Source organism: Tachypleus tridentatus, chromosome 6, assembly GCF_004210375.1.
Source record: "Tachypleus tridentatus isolate NWPU-2018 chromosome 6, ASM421037v1, whole genome shotgun sequence".
Lineage (NCBI taxonomy): Eukaryota > Metazoa > Arthropoda > Merostomata > Xiphosura > Limulidae > Tachypleus > Tachypleus tridentatus.
In genome coordinates this window covers 40632946-40653361 of record NC_134830.1, presented here as the reverse complement: position 1 = coordinate 40653361, position 20416 = coordinate 40632946, and the positions used below count along the sequence as shown (strand labels likewise).

The 20416-nt window shown below is 31.2% G+C and overlaps 1 protein-coding gene across 7 annotated transcripts in view; it reads right to left on the bottom strand.

Moving 5' to 3' along the window:
• The window catches only part of LOC143252304 (uncharacterized), a 57543-nt gene that overhangs the window by 7926 nt on the left and 29201 nt on the right, over nucleotides 1-20416 (bottom strand). For all 7 annotated transcript variants that reach the window (XM_076504226.1, XM_076504224.1, XM_076504222.1 and 4 more), the window contains exons 6-9: nucleotides 15616-15698; nucleotides 13385-13448; nucleotides 7529-7626; nucleotides 4516-4802 (exon numbers count right to left, since the gene is read on the bottom strand). In XM_076504226.1, the coding sequence (XP_076360341.1) occupies nucleotides 4516-4802; nucleotides 7529-7626; nucleotides 13385-13448; nucleotides 15616-15698 (532 nt within the window). The remainder of the gene's footprint in view (nucleotides 1-4515; nucleotides 4803-7528; nucleotides 7627-13384; nucleotides 13449-15615; nucleotides 15699-20416) is intronic.

Sequence of the window (20416 nt, the reverse complement as noted above, 5' to 3'; positions counted from 1 at the left end):
AGGGCAGGGATACCAGGGAAAAATCCCCAGAGTCTGGGCCTTTAGGAGGACCTGGAAGAATGAGGAGATAAAATAAAACAGTAATTGATTAAACAACAGAGAGACAAGTAATAAATGTAATCATTATCAACAGTTCAAATGTGCACTGTCAAAACCGATATCAGTCAAAAGATAAATGTGCAGTGTATGAGAAAATATGATAACCACCATATTACATTAATTCATTCTATATACCCCTTCCCCCAAACACTTGTTGGTTACATGCATAGTTACCAAAAGTCAACTATCAGGAATTCTGATACTGAATTGAGAAAGTTTTCAACATATTTTTGATAATCTTTCTGTAACCCAATGAAAGGTTAGCTGAATTTTTTATTGAATAACTCTCTTATGTGGTGGTCACAATACTGTGTCCATCCCAGCTCCACGTAAAGCAGTCTAAGTTGCTTTTGATCATTATTAACCTAGAATATTAGAGTAAATCAGTATATTATAAACTAAATGTGATAGTTGTCCAATTTAATGTCTTGTATCATTATGAGAGTCGTGACAGAGGCATACAATTATGCTTCCTGAATTTTATGTGACATGACTTTCTCATAAAACGTTCCCTTTAAGATTTGACCAACCTTGGAGCCACCATGAAAAATACAAAATAAGTGTAAATTACCCATTTTTAATTTCTAGAATGACTGCAGATTGTAACTTAGAACTACATTTCTTTATCTTAAATAGTTTACAGCCTGTAACATTTTATATCTCTTTTTCTACTTAATTTTATTTGTTGACTGCCTCTTTGAACCATGTGTAACTAATCCACTAGGAGAGTGTTCAGCCCAATATACTGTATTTAATTACACAACTTACAAGTTTCACCACAAGCTTGTATGCACCCAGTGTCAGTCTTCTATGAAATTTGAGCCTTAAACTTTAATGATAATTCTTTTGGTAAACTAAATATTTTTTTAGTTACTTAAAAATGCACCTTAGGGCAAGTAACAAGTTAACAATATCCTAGAACTATTTTGATTTAACTGGCTTTTGAACTACTGCATAAGTGCCATACAAAATCAGTGCATACTCTGTCTGAACAGTTCCACAGAAATGTTCAAACTGGGTGATCTATGTCTTTTATTACACCATAGGGCAAAAAACATTAATTTATATACCATTCATAGATTAAAACTTTGTTTATCTATTGGATATAAATTAGATAAGGTAAAAAACAAAATTATTCATTGGCTAATCCTGAAACAGAGTATCTTAGAGGTAGGCACAACAAATCTATCTTACTTCATAATTTGTAGCTTCATAGACAAAGAAGATTCAAACTTGGTAAAATTATGTTACTCATGGAAATATCTATTTCATATAAGTTTATTTGGGACTTCATACGTTACAAGATGGGTTGTAGGTAAGTTATTAATAACAGATTTAGAGCACTTCTGTCACAATCATCATATGTGGTAAGTTTAATATTTTATTAGCAAACTAAGATGTTAAAACTTGAATATTATAAAATTTGTTTTACTATCTTTGTTTTATACCAGTTTTGTTCATAGAAGTCAGTAATAAGGAAATTCATTTTAATTTTGAATGTCAATCTACAAAAGATGATAACATGTATTTTGCACTCTACCCAATAGCCAGCCAATAGAAACTGGTTGAGCTGTATGTAAAAAATTGACTTCCTCTTATTTATGTTTCCAATATTCTTGTAAAATAGCCAGAATAGTATGGCTTATTATACATGAAAAAAATATGTATAGTAACAAATGTACATATATACTCACACACACACACATTCATACCTTTCTTTTTCATTTAACAATTTCATTAATTTTTGTTACAGGAAGAGTGAAACTGCTTGAACATTAGATATATTTACTACTAATGTTCATTTGCAAACCTTAAATCAGTTTGCTGTTTGAATATATATTGATGATGTAAAGATATTAAAGATTTGTTTGTTTGTTTTTTGCTAAAAATTTCTTTCTAATTGAACATAAATCTGTTAAACACAAAAGGAAATTCAGACAACAGAAAGAAGAAGGAGGCAAGCAGCTATTTTTGTTGTTGGTTTTGATCAGAAAAGTGAATATCAGCCCAGTTTTCCATTCAAAGACTGATGTCAGTAATTACCATGATGTTACTTCAAACAAATTGATTTAGTATGATGAAATGTCAAATGATAAAAATATGAAAGTTTCACAGCATATTTTTTTTTAAAAAAAAGCAAAGTTACTATCTACATCAAATGTAATCACTACTGGAGGAACACTTTCTAAAAATGCTCCTGAAAAGCCACAATAGATCAATGGTTTTGATGTTGATACATCAGCTGATAAGAGTGTATCAGGTAAAAACTTTGAGTTATCTGTTAGATTTGGGTTTCTTCAACACCCTAACAATTTTCTTTCTCCAAACTGTCTTCTAATGTACTAAAAACAAAACATAAAACTTGTATGGGATTTTTTTGTCCCTTAATTATTTTTATTCATTTATTTAATAAAATTCTTTGCCTTTTGTGCATTTCTCTTTGACAGCAATGTGTTTGTGTTATTACATTTGCCAATTGTATGCTGATAGAATTAATCATTGATTCTTTAAAAAAACTTGGAGCCCATTTTCATTGGAATAGTTTGTTGAAATGTTATTAATAGTGACTTGGACTCATATTTGATTTGCTTGTTTGTATACAATGAATAAAAAACATGCATAATAATTTACTGACTAAACACATCGTGTGTTATGAAATAAGCCTAAAGCTTCATAATTATGCATATGTTGCTATATTTAATTAAAGTAAACTGGCTATTAACAAATCCACACTGATACCAGTCCTACAGATCATCAAAATATAATATATACCATGGTAAGTCTATGTAATTATATGTAATAGTGAAGGCAATTAATCCACAATTATATAAATTATCCTATCAAAGAATCACAAATTTTAGCCTGTTGATAATTATTTTGTACATGTGCTTATCTGGAACCAGCGGGGAGAAAGAGGTTCGTATAACAATCAGTGATACAAATACAGGAGTCACAAACAATGAGTAATTGCAAATGAAGGGCCATTTCAGTATTAACACAATATATTATTGTGAAATATCATTCCAACTATCCTGTATTACCTTCTACAATTCAGCAAATATCTTTAAATAGCTGTTTATCCTACTCAGTTTTCCCTACTAACCTATCCAGCCTCCATAATAATATTTATTATGAAGACTTTACGCAGGTCAAACCATAACTGTCAGTGTCCCATCAGCATCTTTTTCTGAAATCACTGTCTTGCTGGCAGATGAATCCCGATCCACGGAAATTGTTTGTATTATTTATTGTATGATAGATAAGAATCTGACTGTACCTGCTAACAGTAAAAGTTCCATTAATTTTGTATAAATCTCCAATACCATTGGCTGAGATGTACAAACACTTGTATTACTACTGACTGCCCAGCATGTTTCACTGTACACTTTTCATGTAATTTGTGATGCCATTCTCCTCTTTACCATTAAACAATTCTAATTTGGATTCAAGTGTAAAGAAAAACCTGCTCCAGCTTTTCTCATCCAACTATTTAAAACCTGATGTTTATTTTAGATTTTTGGTTTGGTTATCTCTCCTAGGCAGCTGTTTTTTAGCAGCCACACATCCACTGATGCTACTCTGTTGTTAATGTGTATCTTACTATTTTACATGTAACATTCAAACTTATACTTACAGCTAGGTCACTGGCAGAAAACTCTTATGGACTACCATGTGCCATATAAAAAACATACTCTCAGTTACCTAGTATAACTTTCTATTTCAAGTGCTTCTATATCAACAATATATTTTTAAAGTTTTCCTTCACCTCACAAAATGTTGTGAAAGTGAGTAGACTACAACAACCAAAACTTTGTTTTTTATCCATTTGTGAAGTGGCATTTTTTTCCTATGAGCCAGGAATTAATTCAGCATGCTATTGCTGAGAACTGCATGTACTTTTATAACAATTATGTTGGTGTGGAACATTCTAAATGGTTAGATGAAATCAAATAGTAGTGTAAACTATTAACATATGATTGTACTCTAGTGCACTTCATCTAAACCAACCAAATTTACATCTTATTTACTCCTTCTCTAATTATTTCCAGTACTTTCATTCAATTTTCTTCAGTTTTTACTTTACCATCATTTTGGAATCATTACCCAAGTAATAAGTTCTTCCTTAATGATATAAAACCTGTACAACATAGTAAAAATATTCATTTCAAAGATTATAATTTACATGTTTCCTGTTTTAGAAAAGTTCATGTTAAAATGGTAATTATCGAAAAAAAACAGAAGTGTTTAATCCTGACAAGTATCTTTAGTTTTTAAAATGACTTAAAATTTCCAACAGCATCATAACAGGTACAGAAATACAACAAAGAATTATCAGTGAATGTTCAAAACATAAAACAGTTGTCAACTGTTTTAAAATAACCTCCTGTTAGTGTGAATTTCAATAACAAATATTACCTTTCTTTTTTCTCTGTGGAGGGAACGTGGGACTATCACCTGGCTCTGCTGTGATAGCTATTGGTATAGGATGTGAAACTGTCAATGTGTTTTGATCTGTAACTGAAGACTTTGTTATAGAACCAGTTGCAACCTCTAATTTAGCAATATTTTCTAAAAAATGTTCCCTGTCTCTCACAGTACGATGCTTGGGCTTAACTGGTGTATTGTTTATACGAGATTCAACAAGAAAGGCAGAATTTTCCTGAGGTGGTCTGGTGAAGGAACTGGTTTGAGGTTTTGAAGACCTACAATAGGAAATTATATTTTGTTATATTTAGAACTTTTAAAAGTTAGGTATATGAAGGAGCTCAATGAAAATTAAGTTTGTAATCTAAATGCCTGAAGCAAATATTTTATAACAAATATATATCAAATAAACATAAAAAATTATAATTTGGTGTCAAGTTTTTACAATACTTCCTATCCAGAAAATGTCAATAACAAAAGTAAATAAACAAAAATAGGAAGAAACCAAAGTACTGATCATTAAAAACATCCCACATTTCTTGATTTCTTTATTCAATGAAAGAAATACTATGGATACCTAAAAATAATTAGGGTAAATAGGTGTACATTTAAAACACTGATCTCACATAGAAGTAAAACAATAAATATTGGAGATAAATCTGCAATATTCCTTCTATTATTATAGATATATATATTTATCTTGACTAACAATGAAATGGAAAATATCTTGAAACACGTACATTTAGGTTTTTCACATAAAACTACACAAAACCAAGTTTGTTGGTACTGTGTTTATTAATATTGTAGCAATTTTCCAATGCTCCATTATTTCCTGATACATTGCCCTGCAACACGTGTATTGCATCATGACCACTGTAAACTAGATCTCACAATACATAGGCCCATAGTAACAGATGACCTCAGAAAACAGGTGTATTTATCTATTGACACACCCATTATGGTCAATTCATGACCAGATTCCCTTGTTTCATACATATAGATAATCTTGACATCCATTGACATTCTTGTGGTGCTAGGTTCTGCACTGAAATGTCATTCCACATTTTTTTTTTCGAAATCAGAAAAATCAGTACAACACTCAATGTACTCAATATTTACAACTTCAACACCAAGTTTTCTCACTCCATCTTATCAGATGTAATAATCAACTGTCCTGCAGACTGTTGTTACACTCCAATCAACTGATATTATACCATGTATTGTATTATGGCCCACATATCACAAAATGTATCATATCATGAAATAACGTGTCTTTAAAACTCTACTTATTAAGAATTTCTTATAGTATCTTCACATTAATAAGAGCAAATAAGTAATAAAGAATTAAAGAGAAACAAATTCCTGAAATACATTTATTCTTCAAATGAGTATTTTACATAATAATCTAATGAACCAAGTCAGTTTGAGTTGAAAAAAATAAAAAAATTGTACATTACTAAATTGCTTTGAAAAACTAAATTTACCAAACCAATGAATTTGAATTGAAATGACAAAAACTTCCTTACTTATTTGTTCACTCTCTATATCTATAAAGAAACCATCTACCTCAAATGGTGTCCTTAAAATGACATAAGAAGCTTTAAGAAGAGCTATATGACTTACAAGGTAATTCATACAACATTGCTGGAGTATTGTAAAAACTAAAATGTGCATGGATGAAAGTATTCGTAAAAAAATGTCACTGATGGAGATGCTATGTGGTGCACTATTTGACTACCAGAGTTGTTAATTAATGTCAACTGCTACATCCTGGTCTCAAAACATTGTTCCACTAATCTAGTTTAATACCTTTGATCTTGGAATTGTGCAGTGCATTCATACTATGCAAATACTGCATAACTTATTCTTCTGTTCAGTCTGAGTTGTTACATTCTGTAGTATGTTTTAAACATAGAATTTATCCAATGTTTTATGATGTTCTACTTTACTTTGTGCATACAGGTTACTTTATGACTTTCAAATGGAGCAAAAATACTTGTGGATTCTTGTGATTAAGTTTTTTTTGATTGGTTGGTTACAGAGAGAAGGTGAACTGTCATTGTAGTCATTGTTTCTGCCTTGAAGGAAACAAGGCTTGTTGAATCTTCATCCAAATTTCAATCATCTATCCATTATTTTTGCTAACCATGTAACTCATCTTTAAATTTTAAGTATAGCTCATTCTATTTTTCAACTAAACCTGTCACAAAGTAACAGCTGTTTCCACCTATGATACCAGTAATTTTACTTCACAAATAATGTGTTTATTTTTGCCAGCTTCACAGGTAATTACTTGTATCTTTTGTTCAACCATTACATCTATTCCTCCACCTACTAGTTCCAAAACCTTAAGTGGTTGCAGGAATTAAGTAATAATATGAAAGCTTTATCCTAGAATTATGAGTTACCATACACTTTAAAAGTGTACATTTAAACAACAAATATCTTTTTTCTGTGAGTACTAATGATGCATAGGTATCTAACCTATAAAACCTCCTTGTGGCCATATATTGCACAACAGATCATCTGTCTGATAGATATATTTCAATGTGTCCTCTATTTATTTGTGATGATTTGAAATTTTTCATGAATTATAAATCACTTCATACATATGAACAAGTACAAGAAATAAGTATAAAAACCAGTAGCAAAACTGACTAAGATGGTTTCACACATTTTAATTTTTAATATCAAGAATGTTAGTAATACTTTATTATATGAGAAAACTTCTCAAAATTCTTTCTTCATTTTTTATTTTACACAATTTTGAACAATTTAAACACTTAATGTCATTAAATAAAAAACACACACACACTAACTTGTTAGCCTGTCCTCCCCTAAAGGTATGAAGAGTGTTCAGATTTACAGTCATTGTTATAAATCTATTCTATTTTAAAATTACTAAAAACAACAAACAGCTGATTGAGTTAGATGTACATAAGAAATAACTAAACTATGACCCATATAAAAATGTTAATTAAACATCCTAGTTAGATGTACTTACAAAGGTAGGACAGGAAAAGACGTGCCCTTCTGACACCTTAGATGACTTACAGATGGTGGACATGGAATTGGTTCTAGCTTTCTCGGTTTTATAGAGGACTGAAACACAAACAAAAATTATAAAAAAATCAGCTATATAATGAGGAATGAGGCTCTATCCAAAAGGATTTATAAAACTAAATATTGTCTGTTTCCAGCAATTATAAAGTTGTACAGACAATAAGCATTCAAACAAACTAATACATACACACACACACACACACAAAAGAAATTAAATAAAATTCCCAGTAATTGTATGTAGTTGAAAGTACTTAGTTTTATGCAGTAGTAATTATCATAAATCAAGTTTGAAAGACAGCCATCAATAATGAATGAATTCAATATTGGACGGTCAAGACAATAAAAAATGAAAATCTTAAGTAAAAATTTCATACATTTGTCACTCACATAACCAAAGAATTTACCTCCATAAATCACACACATATTCCACATGCACACATGTTAATGTTTTATATGCAAGCCAGTTATGGCCTAATTTATCAGGGTTCATACTGCAAAGATACTCAAAATGACTTTTCTGTGCAATATATATCACATTTTGCATAAGAGAATAGGAAAAATCAAAACTCTATTGTATTCGAAACCAATATAACTCAAACAATGAACACAGAGTATGTAACAATAGCTGTCACATAATGTTTATCTGTGAGCAGCATACACCAAACAAATTTATAGATAGTGTACAATCCACTTTACCAACAAATTATTATGAGAACATAAGAAATTACTTAAACAACTGAAAAATGCCTGACAAACTTTAGTACTATCAGTAGTAACAAGTTGTTTGATTAATAAACCTGTATTAGTTAGTTCAGCACTCAATTTTGAGTTTCTGTCATAATAAGTGCTACAGTACTTGCAACATGGGGTAAGTTAACACGTAAGTGACAAGCTTTATTTGTTGATAAAGTTAAACCTATCAAGTTACATTAAAGAACATAAAATCTGTAAAACTTTAGCTGAAGAAATATAATGCTTTCTTTCTGCAAAGGTTTTCACCAAATGATCTAAAAAATAAAACACCCAACAACAGAAACTATTAGAACACTATTGTCAAGAATGGGTACTTTGGTAAAAATATAACAGAATCAAGACCAAACTTCACTCAGTGTGAAAATGAAAATTTGATGGGAGATAACGAAACAACAGAAAGTTGGCAATAAAAGAACGAGACAGAAAATTATAATAAATAGTTAGAAATTTGAAAGAAGATTGAGAAGAGAAAACAGAAAAGAAATGAATTACAATAAGATTTAGAAAAGAATTCTGAACAAATCAAATTTTATCAAAGGTAAGTTCAAGGAAGTCATTAAAATTTAAAGGAGGATTATTACAAGTTTGAAGAAGTACAAAAAGATTACAAAAATAGAACTGAAAAAATACAAATAGACATGTACAAATAACACTAACAAAGTAAAAATATATATAAAAAGGATATCTATGCCAGAATAAAACATCTAGAAAGTGAAATAAGAAATGGAAGGATTAAGTAAGTCATACCTCTGTCAGCATCTGCTTAAGGATACTGTTAACAATAAAATATAGAATAAAATAACACATACGGCCCACACACCTCTTACCAATACCACTGTATTACTACAGGACATCCTTGAGCTTCTACAACTACACCACTACCTCATCAAGTTACATATTTTAGAAGACTCATTGAGAAGCCAACAGATGAAGACAAAATAATACTATCAGAAGTGTATTAGGCTTCATTAATTTCCCAAATGAATGTGTTAAGTAGTGAGCAACAAACTATTCATTTGGCTGCTCATTTAAAGGATCAGCTTTAAAGAATATTAAGTAGTCTTCCAGTTGAGAACCAATACAACTATTAAGCATTGATGGTTGTTTTATCAAATAGATTTGGAAAACCTCATCAGATGGAAGTTTGCAAAGCGAAGCTTAGGAAGAGAGCGATGAGGAAGAAAAAGACCTTAGTTAAACTTGTGAGAGATTTGAAAAGGTTTGATTACCTTATGTATGTGACCAATATATATATATACACATGCTACAGAGGATGCTAGAGCAAAGTAGGTGTTCCATCTCTGAAGGAAGTTCTCCAGTTCACAACAAAACTCAGAATTAATTTTTAAAAAATAAAAAAACAACTAAAACATCATCTAGGAATAATGGGATCATCAGCACAGCAGTGTGGAAACATCAACTCCCTCTGATGGAAGTCTAAAATAAATCAAAGGATTAATAAAACAACTGTTTACTGAGAACAGAAGAAGTAATAAATCTCAACACAACAGGAATTGTAACTGTAACATTCTAGAGAACTTCAGTAAAAAGCTTTTAATCAAACAAGTGTTTATTCAGGATGGATGAAGTAAATTGCAGGATAAAAGATGTTTAAATTGTAGCCTAAAAGGATATATTTCAAAAAACTGCAGGCCTTTATGAAATATAAATAGTTTGTAAAGGATAATACAAGAAGAAGAAAATTACTAAAGTATGGAAGACCAGTTCATGGATCAATGGATATTGATGAGAAGGCTTGTACAGTGTTGAATGGCCATAGTTCTACAGCTAACATTGTTCAACCTGATTTAATAATGAAAGTTGAAAAACTGCCTCCACAGGTGTAACAAAACAGACTGATTTGGGTCAAATGTGAACATTTTTGCAGTCTACGATCAGAAAATACATTTACACTACATGATCATTACATTACCAGAAGCACAAGATAATAAAAATAATCAGCCTAAAGTGCAAAAGAACATGATTTAGAAAGTCAGTTGGTTCAAACTAAAAGTTTTTAAAAAACACTGGAAAGAGAACAGTCAAGTGTTTAGCTTTAGAGAGAACATTATCAAAATTTCCTGTTAAGATCACATCCAGAGAACCATCAGGGACTGGATCATCAGTAGATTTCCTCAACCATCTACCCAAAAAGAACTCATCAAGTAAGAAGACAACAAGTGTCAATAAAGAACAAGGGGCCATCCCATTTTTGTACCACAGGCCATAAAATGAAAACCATCAAAAACATTTTGTAACTGGACAGTTTTGAGATAGTGAGTACAGTGTGCAGAATTTTCTTAAGAGTATGGGAAATGATTTGAACAATATAAAAATGCCTGTTAGACAAGAACAGGAGTACTAAGTTACTGACTGATTATTGAGCATGTGTTAATTAGTTGGCTATAACTTTTTAATTTCTGTTTCAATAAAAGTTAATATTTTCCTAAATTAAAAATATATTTCTAATAATACTTACCTCCACTGACACTTACTGTCATTACTCGACCACCAGGGGAACAACTTTGCTCATCTAAGCACTGGTCTGATTTTTCTTACTTTCTCTAGTCTTTTGTACCCCACTCAATTGCCCTTGGTGAGATTTGTCATTGTAATGTTCTCCATCTACCTCTATCCTGGTAGTGCAAATAAGCACATCATTCACATAATTTTATCACACTCTAACAGCAGAGAAGGTGGCAGGAGACTGTCAACAGAGGTAAGTATTACCAGACAGACATTTTCAATTGAGGAAAATGTTAACTTCCAAAACATACTAACCCTTTCTCCCACTAACAGTCAGAATCCTACAATGATAAGGTGGAGGGGCCAGTGAAGGCACTATCTAAACATAAAGTGCCTGCATTATTCAAGGGTGTATCACAATAAGACTGATATTCAACTGGAGAAACTGCACTACACACAGAACAGCTATGTTCTTTACCGTGAACTTAGTCCTGTGCCAAAGGTGAAACGATTCATGAATTATCATCACTATAGGCCAGCCCCAACCAGATAGCTGAGATTTCACAACTTAAGGTTAGAATTAATGGGTCTCAGTCCCTATATCCTAAATTAGTAAATAAGGCAATTAAATTGCAACATTATATATAAATATAGTTTTGATTGGATTCCAACCTGTAGCCATAAGATGATGTGTTCCAAACCACCATAATAACAAAGAGAAAATAAACATCACCTAAGAGGATAACTCTCCTCCACCTGAAGAAGTCTGAAAGGCAATATTTCCAATTTTGGAACAGCAGGACCATGTATGCCTACTCAACCAAAAAGAACTCGTATAGTCTGGAATTATGAAAATTTATTCTCACTTCCCAACAAGAGGGCAAAAAACCTTCCAATTGCCCCCAGAATTATGGATAACATGGAACAGTATGCTCAACCAAAGACTGCTCTTTATTTGTAATTACATGGAAAAAGTGAACCTCCTATCATGAAAAATATACTATACTGATATTCATCAGAAGAAGGACTATGTCCCCCTCTAACCTGGTAGTCAAGTGTCAAATCTGAACTCATATTACAAGTAGATTCCTGTGTAGGCTGGTGCTGCTCCTACCAACAACTGGGGAAAACATCCAGGGACTTAGATAAGAAGTCCCCCAGCTTTACCCTCTTTTCCAAGAGAGGGGAAAATAACTCAAACACTGGGGGTAAAACCTTTGTCCTCTAACCGAGTAACTGGAAATTGAATGTGGTAAGAATTTTCTAGCTTCACTAGTAGAATCTGGTGGGTAATGCATGTTGGAGAGTGCTGAGAAACAGTGCAACAAGTAAATCAAGTTTACTAAATTTTTAAAAGAAAACTGCTCTCAATTCATTCAATCTGATAGTTGGCATGGATGGGTAGAATCCATTTATGCTTTACACATGGTAATCCATAAATTGTGATCCAACATAAAATAGCAATACCATCTGGTGAGCTCCTAGATTTCCATAATTTGAAAGCTGGTCTCAATATTTCATTACCATATATTTTTAGGTATACTGTATAATATCCTATAACATCTCACAGCTGGTAACAAATTTCACATGTAATAACAATGAAAATGCTATATTTGACATTATTGAATTAATTTCATCAATTAAGATGTTCTATCAGTGCACTCAATTTCTGTTATTTTGGTATTTTGTGCTGTTACAAATTAGCAATGATTTAATCCATGAAAAATTACCAAGTTAATGTGATAATTTCACTGACATCTGTTAGTTTTGCACATAACTTGAAATTAAAAAAAAATAACAAATTTAACAAAAAAAAGAGTATGATTTTTTTTAATCAAAGGTTATCATTAAAGATCTTGACACAAACTATCATAATAATTAAAAAGTTGCATTTTTTAAAAATATGATTTGATGTTTTCTAAATGTGTTACAAAAGTTAATCTTAACTAGTTTTCAATTAAAAATAAACTGGATACAAACATTTTATCACATGTTTCTGGTTGTTTTATTTTATTGTTGCATTTCATCTAATAACAATCTGATAATAAATTATAGTAAAAAAATATTGTTAACAGCAATGGTACCTGACTGATGAAACAATGGATACTAGTTTTTACAAGTAAGAATGCAAGGAAAGTACATTTATATTTATTTAGCTATGTTCTCTATCAAGTTGGTTTTTAGTTTTGTTCTAAATAACTAGCATGATCTGACTGGAAGTTAACACACTGCCTCACATGCAAATACATAGATCAATTTAAGTTTCTCCTTCAAAAATTAAGCTATTTTAATTTTTTAAAAAATACCAATTCAGCTGCAGATTCTGTTTACTTTGTAATTTTATAAACTAATATCAGCATTATTTTAGATGTATTAATTATACAAGCTTACATGTACACCCCTATTAAAAAAATAACGTGTAGCGTAAGAAACATGTTTCACATTGTAAAAAAAAAGGAAATCACAAAGTTTTAATGAATAATTATTAGTTTGATAAGCTTTTTATCAATCATTGCTTTAAACACAACAAATTCATGCCCTCCTTACAAGTATGTAAAGAATAAATGTATGTGATTACCTCATTTCCTGAGTTCTTTCGAAGATAACCAGGTAAAAATGGTTGAGCCTTCTGCTGTACAAGTCTGACAGATAAAAGCATTAAAAATTTTCAAATTATGAACAAATATACATATTTATAAAATCTACATAAACACCAATTTTATTTAATTATGTTAATTCATATCATTAAGTGTAATAGTACTTAATAGTAGAAATCATGATGAAACAAAACATGGACATAAAAACTTTCCTTAAAAGTGTGAATGTTAACAGACTTCTTCACAGTATTGTAACTGAGCAAAACTAATGTTTATTGTACTTATAAAACTGCTTAAGTTGCTATATACATGTTTTTGTAGTGAGTCAAAATATCAAAAAATTTTATCCAAGTAAGTAAGTGACTTTTCCAGAGAAGCATACAGAAAAAGATGAAAAACCTTACTGCTATAATTTCTTTTACAGAACTCTTCTTGCAATTTATCTCCACTTTGGTTTAGACTAACCCAAGTACAGTGATTTGGCAAGGTATGAGTAAAATATTATAAAGTTTAAGTAACTCAGTTTTTGTAGTTTTAACTTTCTTGTTTCAACACTTTTTTGTAGGATTAAAAGTTTCTATACTACTACAGTTATCTATTTTATGTTTATATTGATCTGTCTTTGTCTTTATAAAATTAAATATTTATTATACTTGTAATTTTAAAAGTTTCTATATTACTACAGTTATCTATTTTATGTTTATATTGATCTGTCTTTGTCTTTATAAAATTAATGATTTATTATACTTGTAATATTAAAAAATAACTGCAAATATTTTGCATTTTCATTATAGTATGGCCAGTTATTTAAAAAGTCCCCAATTTCATTTAGAAAAGCAAAATTCATAACATCAGGAAATTACAAGATAAAGTGATGTAAGTAAGAAAAGATGAAATGTGGGATGGTCAGGCTATTTTGTTGTACAAAGAACATCAGAAGGTTACCAGTGGACATTTTGATAACTACAAGTAACACTAATGACACTAAAGTACTCTAATCTTTTAAATTCACAATAATTTTACTTAATACATCTGTGTTGAGCTAATTTTAATCATTTGGATGGCACTGTTTCAGTTACATGAATATATGTTAAATCTCCAACAGTGCTTGAAGCTAACAACTCATGTTTCGTGATCTGTAAATAAGGTATACTCTATTACTTCTTTATTGTAACAGCACTGGTTACATTATTTATTGTATCCATTTTCATTATTAGACATTTACTACAGAGAGTGTTTTGCATCCAAGTATGCTAAGGCAGCTGAACCACGTAATATATTACTTGGATTATGGTCAAAACTACTGTTAACAGAGCGAGTGCCCAACTGTAAGAAAAGTATATTTAATTAGCCATACTTATTACAAGATTGATTTTTAGTTTCATTCTTAAGTAGTTAGCTTGCTCTTACTGGAAAGTAAAATTGAGTACAAGGTGTTAATTTTTCATATATTAGAATGCTATACGAGTGTAATTTGAATCAATTTAGTGAAATTGTTTAAATATATAAAAAACATTATATATATGAAATGCTTAGCTAATTTGATAAATTGTAGATTCTACTCTTGTCATACTTCATTATAATTTGATATCTGCAATCAATTAAATAATTTAAGCCTAGTTTACACCATTATTACTGATAGTCTACATCCAAATAAATATTTTTAAAATAGTATTCTAATATATTAACAAATTGAAGTTCAAAATTAATTTCAGGCTAAATGAATAAATTAATTATTGTATGATTTAATAAATTCACATAAAATAGTAACATTTTCGCTACTTAAGCCGCACCAATAAATTTATTTATGTTTAGTAGAGTCATGCATGAGAGATCTGATATGTGTATTTTCATGAATATTATGTTACATCTTTACTTATCAATGGAAACCATATGTATAGATCATAAAACATATTCCACAGAAGAGCACTGTGGGAATTGAGAACTTAGGTTCAAATCTTAATCAGTTTAGTTTCTACCACTTTTATAAGAATTTTAGTAAAATTTTCAGTACCTTATAATCTTCCAGATTTTGCTAAGTTGTAAGAAAAATCACTTACAAAGAATAATATCTTCTCTATTTAACTGTATTCCTTGCTGATTCATCACAACAAATTGACATCAACATTTCATCCACTTTATATTACAATTAGTTAAGTAAGAAAAATTACTTGGAACAATTAATTTTTCAATTATAAAAAGGAAATGTTACTTATTCTCAATTGAGCAAGCTTCTTGTCTGGAGTCCTTACTGGATGGAAGACGTTGTAACACAGGTAGCTTGGACGGAACCACCTAGAACAAATATTATTGAACAACATGCTGTAAAGTATAGGCACACTTGCGAGAAAAAGCAGTGTATACTTCGACTCTTATACAGTAGTAATTAACTTACGAGTTGTGCTATTCTGTGTATGAAATCCTCCATGCAATAAAACTAGGTAATAAATGCTATATCAAAAACTAGCTTACTATTTATACACACTTGAAGAACTATGCAAGCCAGATTCAGTTTGTATGTTCATTTCAAATAAAGAACACTTTCAAAATTTAGACACAAGTAATCCAAAATTATTGGCATCATTTTAATAATTTTCTTTCATATTGATAAAACAAAAACCTAACATTGAAAGAAAAAAAAATCCTTCAATACAGTAGATTCAATGTATTAATGTAATAAAAGGCAAAAAAAAAAAGGGCCACACCTGCTTGAATGAAAAGGTGACTTTACCCCCTGTATCATGAAAATGTTTAACATTACAGTATACTCTCAAACCTTTTATTTTTGTGAGTAGGTACATTTTTATAGTTAACAATTTAAACCCTTATATACAAATTACATTTGATTTTTAGAACAATGATTTGGACAACTATGCTCACAACTAAAACTAGACAGTTGTTTTTATATAGATAATGTGATAAATTTAATTTCAACTAACTTTTTAATTTAATTCTTTCAAACTTCTTGTTAAATAGTAAATAAACATATCCCATAATTTTAATATTTCACCACAATTTCACATTAGAATTTTCAATACAACAAAAGTTACACACATAACTAATTCAAGTTTTCAAAAACTAATAAAAAAAAAAATGTTAACACATTTAAAATGAAAACTAAACTAATATTTGCTCAAGTTTCACTACTGGCAGTTTATCTACTAGCAAGCCATTAAACCAGTGGTTTGCAACCTTTTTTATGCCCTGCACCCCTAAAAAATTTTAATATGTTCTCGCACCCCTCACACTAATTATTTATTTAAGAATAAACGTGAAGGTGGCCAAAACAAATGTTATCTCACACCGTGGTTGGGAACCACTGAAGTAAACTGATATTACCAGTTTTCTTCCAGAACTGCCACACTGAATACTTATTGGAGGATGTAAATGTCTCATGAAAACTTTTCCATAAGTAATTTGTGCTTCATATATTTATTTCAATGTACCTGTTTGTTCATTCAAAGTAGTAATTCTTCTTAAAAGTATATTCAGATGTGAGGAGCACTACTACAGACAAATAACTATTAAAAACCTCTTTTGCATAGTTAAAAGTACCTTTTTGGTACTGAGGTTAATGTTTAAAAACTGTTTCTTTGATTCTTAACCAGGTTTCATTGAAAAATTTAAACTGTTCTATATCACAGAAGTCTTGCATTTTTCATGTTGATAGTTGGGAATTGTTGAACTGTTTTTACATTTAAAGACAGAATATTCAGAAACATGTTATGCTAACTACACTAGATATGGTGTCACGAATGGTATCCTACACTGACAAGAATATATCTTGTATCTACAGGAAAAAGAGGAACCAACAGATAAGTTCTAAGTATCTTTTGTTAAACCACAAGTATCAAAGACAGACTTGTGGTTTAACAAAACCTTTCATGTAAAGATAAAAGTCAAGGTAGTGGGATCTTACTTTGTACCTGACTGGTCTCAATATATGACCAGAAACAACAGAGTAAGTATCAGAATTCTTTATGCAATAATGACAGGAAAAACTGTATTTCAAACTGTATATATTTCAAATTTTCAAATGAAAAATCAAAGTCTTAGCATGATATCCCACAAATCTATGTTACCGATCACTGTCATTCCATGCTCAACAGAAGATTAACTTTCAGTACATACTAACTCCTACAAATCCATTTATTACTGCTTTTCTTGGATATGATCTGCTCCTTAAGAAAATGAGTGAAAATTGTATGGAAAGGCCCCTATGGTATATAACCTCTGCTCAATGCGAGGATTAATGGAAGTTTGACTTACAAACAGTTCACAAACAACTAAGTTAAATACAAAGGAGCTGCATAACAGTTTTTGAAATATTTACCTGAATATACCAGTGTAAAGTTAATATTTTTCTTAACTGAAAACTTATTTTCAATAGATACTCAGTTGATATATCCTCCTCAGCATGTGTGCCAAAGAGATATGCATACCACTATCCTTCATGTGACTCTCACCTAATTCCATGATTCTATGAATAGGAAGGAAACACACCTCCATGTACAATAACTCCTTAATGTGCTTAAACTTATAAAACTTCATTCATCAATGAGGCAAGTAAGAAAATGGAAGTGAAAGGATGGAAGATGGGTATGAATGTGGGTAAAGGTGAGTTTCTACTGGAAATACTTTTTCAGGTAAGGAAAATGTTAACTTCCAAGATGATAATTCACTTCACACAACTTAGTTAGAATCCCATGGTGAAATAGTGGAGAGACTGTTGCAAAAAATTAACTAGACAAACCCCTTTCAGAAAGTGCCTGAAGGAAGTTCCTGGGATGTAACACCCATCAGCAGTGACTTCAAAGGGACATGCTCATATAAGACCTCCTCATCCAGGTTATAATTTTCACCAATACAGAAAAGAAGGCAGAGGCAAAGAAGCCAAATTTATGTTGAAGAGACAAGTGGAATATAAACATAGCCATTTATGTATGCATGCCATCAAACAACTAACAAGTGTACATTAAAATTTAACAAGAGAAAACAAAAACTGAAGCACAAGTGAGATAGTTAAAATAGGTTTTCAATTCAGTGAAGACTGTGTGTTATTTGTGAATGGAAAAAATAGTTTTTATAGTGTTTCTTTTATAAGAAGTTCAGTATCATGTTTGGCTGTTGAAAGAATTTAAATGTTGGAGAGAGAAAAGAAACATGATAAATTAAAACTCTTATTCCATTCCTAAATAACACACAGTCTTCACTCGATTTAAACCTATTTTAACTACTTCAGTTTTCATTTTCTCTTCTTATATTTGTATATTCAACTTATTTCTCACGTAGACAATACTTTGTTTGAACATCTTAAATCTACCATCAGTCCCTATGGAACAAACTCCTGCTGTGGAGGAGGGCACATTGCCATGTAATATGGATACTTTCGTATGCCTCAAATCTACCATCAGACTCTATGGGATTAACACCAACTGTGGGATCAGGATATTTTAGTGATTCATTATGGTTTTGTATAGAGTGCTTGCTTCAACTCTATTGTAGGGCTCTACAGGACTAACACCAATTGTAGGAAGTGTGCATTGCAGTAAGGCAGTACAGACCAGTATAGTGTGTGCTCATCTCCACTTTACTGGACACAAGCTGACTGCAGAAGGATGACAAGTTAGACATGGATACATATTAGCATCACATAACAAGCACACACCTCAACTGAACTGAATAGATTTTATGGAACAGATCCTATTTGTAGGAAGAAGACATTGTATTATGTAGTACTTGTCCAAATGTATTGCATACTCACTTCAACTCTACTGAACAGGCTTAAGCCACAGGAGAAAGATAAAACTGGCAAATGTGATGCATCTGACATATATGTTGTGTAACATGTTACACCAACAGTTTCACTCCCACTCTAATGGTTAGGAACTGGTAAGTGACAAGGTTCTCTCATGCTGCACTCAAAGTGTGGAGAATTTACATGAGGAAGATCCAGAGAAAGTGCCAAAGTCCCTGCTAATTCTACAGCCAAGAAAGGTCTTTTACTTGAAAACAGCATCATGGGTGACTACAAACACTTATTTTTAAAAGTCAGCAAGCATGAGCTACAGAAGTGATGCTTGCTTTTCTCCATGAAAACCCATGTAATGAGTGTAGTAACAAACTGTGTGAATATATATGCATATAACAAAAGGATAGCTCAAGTGGTCTTGTTGAACATTTCATCATACAACAGAAACATACAGTGTCAGGGTGAATAGTGTAAGCACTGTTCATCATCCTGACTTAATGTGGGTTTGGGTGAGTATACCATGGGAGGCAACATTAGCTATCCGGTGGGATCCTTTGGATTGAAAGATGGACTTTGAAGGAGAAACAGTATGCATTCCTCTCAAAAGCAGCAAGTAAAGAATAGTGACTTGCGGAAGCTGAAAATAATCATGTGAGAATGTGGTTATAAAGTGTTATGGATGGACAAGTCCAAATTTAAAATATTTGGTTCAAAGCATTGGCTATACATCCAGCAGAAGAAAGGTAAAAGATACATAAACACACTGCACCTACTGTTACACACAGAGGAGGCAGTGTGATAGTTTGGGGATATTTTTCTGCTGAGGTGACAGGAGATATTTGCAAGATAGATGGAATAATGGACTAGCACAAATACCATAAGATACTGATCTGTCATGCTTTACCCACTAGTCTAAGCATTGTTAGTAAAGGATTCTGCTACTAAAAAGATAATGACCCTGATCACTCATCCAACCTAAACAGAAATTACGTAGTTATGGAAGAAGTTAGAAAATGATACAATGGCCCTATTGTGCCCTGATCTCAACCCAATTAAGCAGATCTGGTATTTGACTGATTAAAATGTTGGCAAATCAAAAGTTACTTCCAAAGAAACTTTATAGGACTATATAAGATACGTTTGGAGTGAAATCCGAAAGAATACTTTGATTAAATATGTTGCAACAATGCCTAAAAGGCTGTCTACAGTTATTTAAGCAAAAGGGGAACACACAAAATATTAACTGTTTGTTAAACTTAAG